Source organism: Lactuca serriola, chromosome 7 (assembly GCF_051521515.1).
Source record: "Lactuca serriola cultivar US96UC23 chromosome 7, Lser_US96UC23_V15, whole genome shotgun sequence".
Lineage (NCBI taxonomy): Eukaryota > Viridiplantae > Streptophyta > Magnoliopsida > Asterales > Asteraceae > Lactuca > Lactuca serriola.
In genome coordinates this window covers 156,231,101-156,239,226 of record NC_136414.1, presented here as the reverse complement: position 1 = coordinate 156,239,226, position 8,126 = coordinate 156,231,101, and the positions used below count along the sequence as shown (strand labels likewise).

General features: G+C 35.0%; 1 protein-coding gene across 1 annotated transcript; it reads right to left on the bottom strand.

Annotated features, from left to right (window-relative positions):
- Positions 1–970: 970 nt before the first annotated feature.
- Positions 971–6,896, bottom strand: LOC145062948 (uncharacterized). Its single transcript, XM_079010539.1, has 18 exons — positions 6,771–6,896; positions 6,469–6,645; positions 6,216–6,397; positions 5,882–5,978; positions 5,673–5,749; positions 5,215–5,293; positions 4,921–5,113; positions 4,698–4,824; positions 4,525–4,605; positions 4,308–4,409; positions 2,652–2,744; positions 2,489–2,563; positions 2,282–2,401; positions 2,060–2,188; positions 1,869–1,946; positions 1,454–1,540; positions 1,273–1,359; positions 971–1,195 (listed from the first exon to the last, which is right to left on the bottom strand). Exons 1-18 carry the CDS (start codon positions 6,823–6,825, stop codon positions 1,148–1,150), a joined length of 1,887 nt encoding a protein of 628 aa, XP_078866665.1. The 5' UTR covers positions 6,826–6,896; the 3' UTR covers positions 971–1,147.
- Positions 6,897–8,126: the final 1,230 nt, after the last annotated feature.

Below are 8,126 nucleotides of genomic sequence, written 5' to 3'. Positions count from 1 at the left end.
TACAAATTTTCATATTGAGATACCCAATCCCCATCTAATGTAATATTAGATGTTGAATTCAATGTGGAAAGCTTGACATTTGAATATTGGAACACATTGTTATCATCATCCCAAGGTATGTGTTCAGTACTACAAGTAAAAGATGTTCAAATTTTATTTCTTAATAGTTCTTCGAAAAATTGCATTTGCAGGTCCAAGAACAAAAGAACTACCTATACAAGCATGAAGTTTAGCTGCTTCAAGAAGTTGAGACTTGGATTTGATAGGCTTATTGAAGGATATGACACAAGCTAGTAAAATATGCAGTCAACTTAGAACTTAGGAGAATGTAAACTATTGTGTGTATTATCTTCATGTATTCACTATGAATAGAAATTGTTATATCCTTAGTGACACCCTGATATTCAAATATCTGGAATGAATAATATACTAATGTGAAGTTTAATCATCACGACATTTCATTTATGCACCAGTTTGTTGTTGTTATGTTTTGTTTTAAGTTAACTAGTTGATCAAAATCAATCTTGATGAATATTAAATGAATAAGGAAGGTATGTAGTGCACACTTATTTAAGTTTATTCAAGATTAAAAGTAAAATGTCATTTATGGGCGAAACCCATGAACGAACAAGGTCCGGGGGCAACGCCCCTGGGAGCAAGGTTCAAGGGACGGCAACCCCGGTCCAAGGGGCAGAGCCCCGACTGGGGTTGAAGTTTGTTTTTCTGAAAATAACCTAATTTTGACCCTTCTTGGAAAACACAAATTTATGATAGTTTTGTTGGTTACTAAAAATGTGTTAGGACAGCTTTTGGAAATTTTAAAACATAGAAAATTGCTTGGTGGCAGTTTTCGGACCTGGATGGTTTATAACCAATTTTTGTCATAATATTCTGATACAAGACACGAATTCATAACCACTCATTCTCTTCTTTAGTTTTCTCTCATTTATGAGTCTTATCCAATTAAGGATTCCGAGAGTACCACCAAAATGCTTTAATTTGAAAGTGAATACACGATTCTTAGAATTCCAAGTGCTTTTACATCCCAAATTTCTAACAATCTCAACTTTATTCATGAAGGAACTAGAACACAATATGTTTTTGCAGCCTACTGGCGTTTATTGATTATTCTTAAGCTTTATAAAGCTTAATTGGCCACTTTTTGGTTGAAACTCGGGTCCATGCAAACAACAACCTACAAAGAAAAGTCAATCTTGTTAACGATATACATGCAAGATTTCTATCAAGTTTGATTGTATTGTATGTGCATACTTTTCCAATGCTTTTTCCGGAATGGATATATTCAACTGCATCAACAACAGATTGCACACCCACAAAGCTCTTAGGGTCTATTCCAACCTAATATGATTGCAAAGAAAGAGTAGCATGTGAACTCTATTAGAAAGAATTATCCCAAAGATGCTAAATAAAGTTATAATATATATGATGATACCTTTAGCTTTCCCATAGAGAAAAGATGAACCATATTATCTAGATGTCTTTTCCATACGTGCTGATAATGGCCTAGGTTGAATCCAATCTGCAAGTTTCTCAAATTTTTACCATGAAAAAGCAAAAAAAAAAAAAGAAAAAAGAAAAAAAAAATGCACTCAAGGTTTTGAAGTTATAATTTTCCGATTATAATTGCAATAATTCGCTACTTCCGAGTAAAATACCAATTTGACAAATAATATTGCTCTAGTTTACCAAGATGTTATGTATCCATAAACTTATTCGGTCTTTTTTCCTTTAAGGGTACTTTGGATATTTGGCAATTAATTAAACACATCTCTTAAAATGCTAAAATATGGTTCATTTAGACATTTCATTTTCATGGGATGGATGTAAAACTTGAAACCATTACATACCATAGTCTTGCTCTGTTGGTGAAGTATATCACATATTCCTGGATAGTTTCTTGGTTCATATCCGATCCCTTCTTTATACTGAAACAAAAATAGGAAAGATAAGTGTGATAATTAAGGGAGAACTATTTAGAATTATATAAAATCAAATAAAAAGAACATAAATACTACAACTTATTTATTAAGTCAATTACCTGAGAGGTCGTTCCAATGACAAGCATTCGTCCGAAAGTTGCTAACGCATCGAAGCATGAATCAAACATGTCACCACCAACAGATTCGTAAACAATATCAACCCCTTTTGGGAATTCCTTCTTAAGAACCTGACAAATTAATTTGTATATATAATTATATAACCTAACGAACATTGTTTAATACTTAAATCGACTTTAGATGATGGAAATTAAGGTACATACATCTTTTACGGATTCATCTTTGTAGTTGATGACTCGATCAACTCCCAAATCCCTTAGAAATATAGCCTTATCCTTACCTCCACATGTTGCAACTACTTTGTTTCCAACTCTTTTTGCAAGCTAATATTATCCCAGAAAATTAGTCATGAGTAATTCATCACATACAGTTAGATGAGATTATTAATTAAAAAAGCTTTAGATAATTACTTGAACTGCAAATTGTCCTGTTCCTCCTGCAGCAGCAGTGACAAGAACTGTCTCTCCAGACTCCATGTGTGCTGCCTATAGGAAAAAGGTAACGTGCAAATGAAGTCTCAATCAAAAAAATATGCATATTACATTTTAATTAAAAATTTAAATATAAACAAACCTCTAGAGCAACGGATGCAGTAAGTCCAGAAACAAGCATGGCAACAACTTCTGGGTAGGGTGATTCGACAGGAATAATGAGTTCTGAGGGTACCTAATAACGTATCATGATAATTAAAATTAGAAAAGAAATTGATCCTACACCTTGTAATTTTGCATTTGAGTAAATAGTTTTTTATTTTTTATTTTTTTATTTTTTTGGGTCAACAATAAATGTCATCGTACAATGAGTGAGATGGCAAACGGGCAACAAGCTGTGCCGCTAAGCCTTTCTGAATGGTAAAGCTAATTCTTTTAAAGACTACATCTGAAGATCTAGGGGATATAACATTACTATGCATGATTCGTTGTACTCTTTTAAGAAGCTCTACCGCATCCGGTACGAGGAAACCAAACGTATCAAATGCAAATGGTATGAACACATGTTGATTTTCTAGGCACGATCTCTCATGTTTGGTGACTTTGCCTGTGGCTGCTTTTAAAGCAGCATGTCCCGCTGTGAAACCCTCAGCCCTCAGGCCCACGAGAGGGGATACCCCTGTAAGATCCACACATGCGTGTTCCTCTCCGACCCATCCAAAAATCAAAATGTCAGCTGGTCTGAGGGTTGACCTCCTTCTGTCGGGTCAGTCAAGAAATTAACAGGTGCCTATTTCTTAGCGGAAACCCCGGCACGCTTAAATATGTCAAACAAGGCATCCCTAACCATATTGTGCCTGTATTTGAACCCCGAGAGTTCTTTACAGTGAACTGCATGCTCCCCAAAAGAGCCTAAACATGCCTTGCGACATACAGGACATATCTCGTCAGTTGGGAAAATGGGAATCATGAGTTGATATTTGAGAATAGTACGATTCTCCACGGGAGACATGTGTTGGCCATGCCCATCTATAGGGATAGCTAGAAGAAAATCTTGAGCATGTGATGCACGTAAGCACTGGAAAACCGTTTTCTGCCGAGCTGTCATGTCGAAATGCACTTCCATATCTTGGATAATTTTATGAAAAAAGGCACTCGCCAGTGTATTCTGGGATTTAGGGGGGGTGTCTTTAGTAGTAAAATTGTTAAGGTCAAAATCTGGAAGCTTGTTGCGAAGGGATGTCAATGCACAATCATAATCAGAATCCATACCATGTATACCGCTATCCCGTAATATGTGGTCTTGCAATACCCAAGATTGGACCCTTAGAGGCAACAAAAGCATAGGAGGTAGCCTCTACAGCCGAGTATAAACCCAAACCCCCAAACCTAATGGGTAAGGAAGCAATTCGCCATTGTATGTCACCAAAGAAAGGGCCCCCCACAAACCACAATGTCCTCAATCGCCCCGCGCAATCCATTGTCAAAGAATATTGCCGCCTCCTCCATGTGAACGGGTTGGCACGTCCTCAACCCAAAGAAAAGCTTAGCAATATCCATACAAGACCGAAGAAGAAGGAGCTCACTATGAGGGTCAAACAATTGTGGAAGAAGGCGCATCAAATTCACAACGTTTTCGGCTCTCTTTATGGCTAGGTTGCGAATGAAACTAGCATCTCTACTAACAGCTCCTCCAAGAAGTTTCACCCCCAAAGGCGGCCTCCCGATTAAGTATAATCATGTAAAATACTCAAATGTAATCAGATAAAAAAGAAAATAACTCAATATAATCATGTACCATGGTAAATTCAGAATAAGCTCCCATATTAAGTATTGCTGCTGGAGTGCCGACTTTTAGATTTTTAACCTCATCACCCACTAGAGCAATTATTCCTACAGCCTTTATTTTGTAAATAGTCAAAACCATGAACCAAATTTCCAAAATATTTAAAACAAATCCTCGAATCCAGAAACTTAACTCCAATTCTAAAAAGTGTCTGTATGTGTTTTTATACCTCAAGTCCAGGATAAAATGGAAGTTTAGAGCTGATTTCTTCTCTGGTTCCACTTAAGTAACCATTATTACTATATTCCACCTGTCAAACAAAAGATGATTAGATGGGTGTGTGATTTAGTTAATAAAGAAGTGATTTATTGTTATTAATATATTGGAACCCAAAAAACTTACATCGCCTGCATTGACTCCAGCATATATGATTTTTAAGAGGACATGATCTGATTTAATCGGCAATTTCAAGGGTGCGCGCACTGTACGTGTAGCATTCCGAAAATTTCTACTAAGTGTGTGGATAATTCTGCATCACAAGTGTCAAATGCCACAAGTACTCGTAATCAAAATCTTACAAATTAATATTGGAAATGATGACCAATATATATATACACACACTTACAGTTGCTCAAAAGTATGAGGGATCTCGATGGTAGAATTAACAACTGATGAAACTGTGTTCTTCAATCTTGATGGGATCACTGCCAAGTTTTTTGCTTCTTGAGAGGAAGTTGGCATGTATTCAAGGCCTCCATTGTTTGTGATAAGTAAACAAGAGCCAGCTTTACTTTCATCGGTAATAAGCTGAAAGGCACCTGTTTCATCGATGACAACTCAAACAACTAATTAATTTCCTAATTTAAAGAATCGGTTTCCCTCTATTTCTCTCCTCTGATGAAGTAATACAACATAGTACCTTGTATCAATGTATCCATGGAAGTAGAGCTTCGATTGAGGTTAAGAAACTGAAAACCCACATGCTTAGCTTGATTAATCTGCATATATATTAATATAGTGTTAGTTAATTAATGGATTTAGTCAAACGCTTATTATTTGCTAAAAATATTCATGTTTTCTTATTTAAAACAAACTTTTACTTTGTATTCTTTCTCTCTACCTTTCTTTATTCGGCAGAAATACCACAGAGTAAAATTCGTTTGTTTATCTCCTAATTATAGCCTTCATGAATTAATTTGCATATACTTTTTTTAATTTAATCCAACAATATTACAATAAAAAGAACCATATGATTGCAAACCCTAGGCAAGTCGCAGGAAATAACTTATTAAGTATAAAAATTATGGTTTTGTAAGAGATTTTAATCATTTTATCATCTTTAACGTGAAAAATCTTAAATAATGAGTTTAATTTGACCTCTGGGCAAAGCACGTTGACACGGATGCCTTTTTCCTTGTAAGAAGAAAGTGATCGTGTAAACATAACCACACCCCCTTTAGAAAAAATCAACAGAACAAAACAAAAAGTAAACATGAGAAAACATATATATATATATATATATATATATATATATATATATATATATATATATATATATATATATATATTGTAATGTAATATTATACCTTTGCTGGAAGAATAGATAGGGTCAGAGATCATTGGATATGCCGAACCCAAATTTATGACCACACCAGGTTTTTTTGCAGCTTCCATTATTTTGATCTGCATTTTTTTTTTTTTGGAAATAGATGATTTGTTAATGTGCTATACAAACCAATTATCTTTTAAATAAATAATCCTAACATATTAGAAGCAATGGAACTTTAAATTGACTATTAATAATAAAATTATCTATTTAGACGACAATTAACATTAAGAAAGTATAATATACATGTTCATCTACCGATTTATAGTTCAACATGGTAAAAACAAAGTCAACCATCAAGCATGTATATATACCGCTTTGTGGGTGCAATCAATAACTGCTACAAGATTCACATTAACTGCATGTCTCCATGATTTTGATCCATTTGTTTCGTCTTCATAAAATGGCACCGAAGTTTCGATATCAGCGCAATTAATACAAATATCCAAACCCCCGTATACTTCCACGTGCTTTTCAAATGCAGCAGCCACTTCTCCTGTTTATATCGAATAAATGTCAATGAACTTCACAATTTCGATAATAAGTAGGAAAATATGAATAACTCACCTTGGTTACTCACATCGCATCTTACAAAGATAGCAGATGGGAACTTTAATGATCCCGAATGAAACTTGAGATTTTCTTTTTGTGAAAGTGATGCAACCTCTTCCCCTTTCTCAACAGAAGTATCAACCACAGTGACAAATATACCCTTTTTGGCAAGAGCTAGGCAAAGAGCCCTACCTGCATGTATGTATATCACAGTACTAGAGAATCACGAACATCATCCATTTGAAAATAAGTTCTAGAATCAACGACATTGTCTCCATTTTTATGAAAAAAAAAAATATGTAGACAAAGAAATATACCGATTCCGGAGGCACCCCCAGTAACGAAAGCAGATAGGCCTGACTTTAGCTCCATTATTATTTTCGTCTTGAAATTTTAATGTTTCTTTCTAATAAGTAGTTTCTATATACAACTCTTGTTACTCCTTCGCGATCTACCTACCCACCAGTCATAATTTGGACGTCGACACATCTAATTAAAAAATAAAATAAAACACGTTGAGCGTTATTAAAATAAATAATTGAAGATTCCGAAGACTTTTATTATTTGCTGGGGTACTCTACTTGCACAAAATCCTGACTCTGTCCATGATATATTATCCTAAACTCTCATCATCCATTTAAAAATATTTATTTGGCCTATACATATTGTGTCCATCTTTTTACATAAAATATGTACACTAATTAATTAGAAACATACCGATTCCGGAGGCACCCCAGTAACCAAAGCAGATAGGGCGATCTAGCAAAACCGCTAATTAAAAGGTAAAACACATGGGCATCACGCAAATAATGTGGGTAGGTATTCAATTTAATGGTTTATTGGCAATTACAAAGATTTCTTTTAAAATGGTTAGTTCTACTCTAATACCATTAGGCATCACGCAAATAGAATAGGGGCCGAAAATGTTCCTCCTAATTAGGACTGATCCGTTGATTTTGAAGAACTTATACTAAAGTAAGAATGGGCCCTAAATATATTTTGTTTTATATAAGAAAAATCGTTAATACTATGATAAGTAAGTAATTACAAAAAAAAAATTGTCATTGATTTGTCACTAACCCGTCACTCAATCGTTACTAATTCTAATGTAAAAAAAAAAAAAAAAAAAAAAAAAAAAAAAAAAAACCCTAGGTCCCTAAACAACGGGTATATGTGTGGTCGCACGCCCCATATATGTCTACGGCAGCCATGCACCATAAAAATTCACACCTATCGCCTTTAGCGGCAACATGTCATCATCATTGAGTTATCATAAAGCATATCTCTTATATTATGTATGAAATATATGGCTTCTGTTGCTGTTAATCCACTCACCTCAATTCAAGATGAATTGTTCTCATTTGGTTGCAAATGGTTATTCATTAAGGCTAAGTGGAGTTGCTCGCCAAATACCCTTTCCAAACTCGCTAAGCAACTTGGAACACCGTCGCCTAGCGCTTGCTAGGGGGCTCGCCACCGGAGACTCGTCACTGTGTTAGCGGGAAGAGAGAGAAGGTGAGAAACGAATGTGATTGGTCTGTATGTGGACCCTAAAACAATAATTCATCTTCTTCTCAGTTCTTCATTTCGTCTGATGCAAAACAGATCAATACCCAATTCATGGTTAATAAAACCCGAATTCGCCACAACGAATACCTCAAAACAATCCCAAT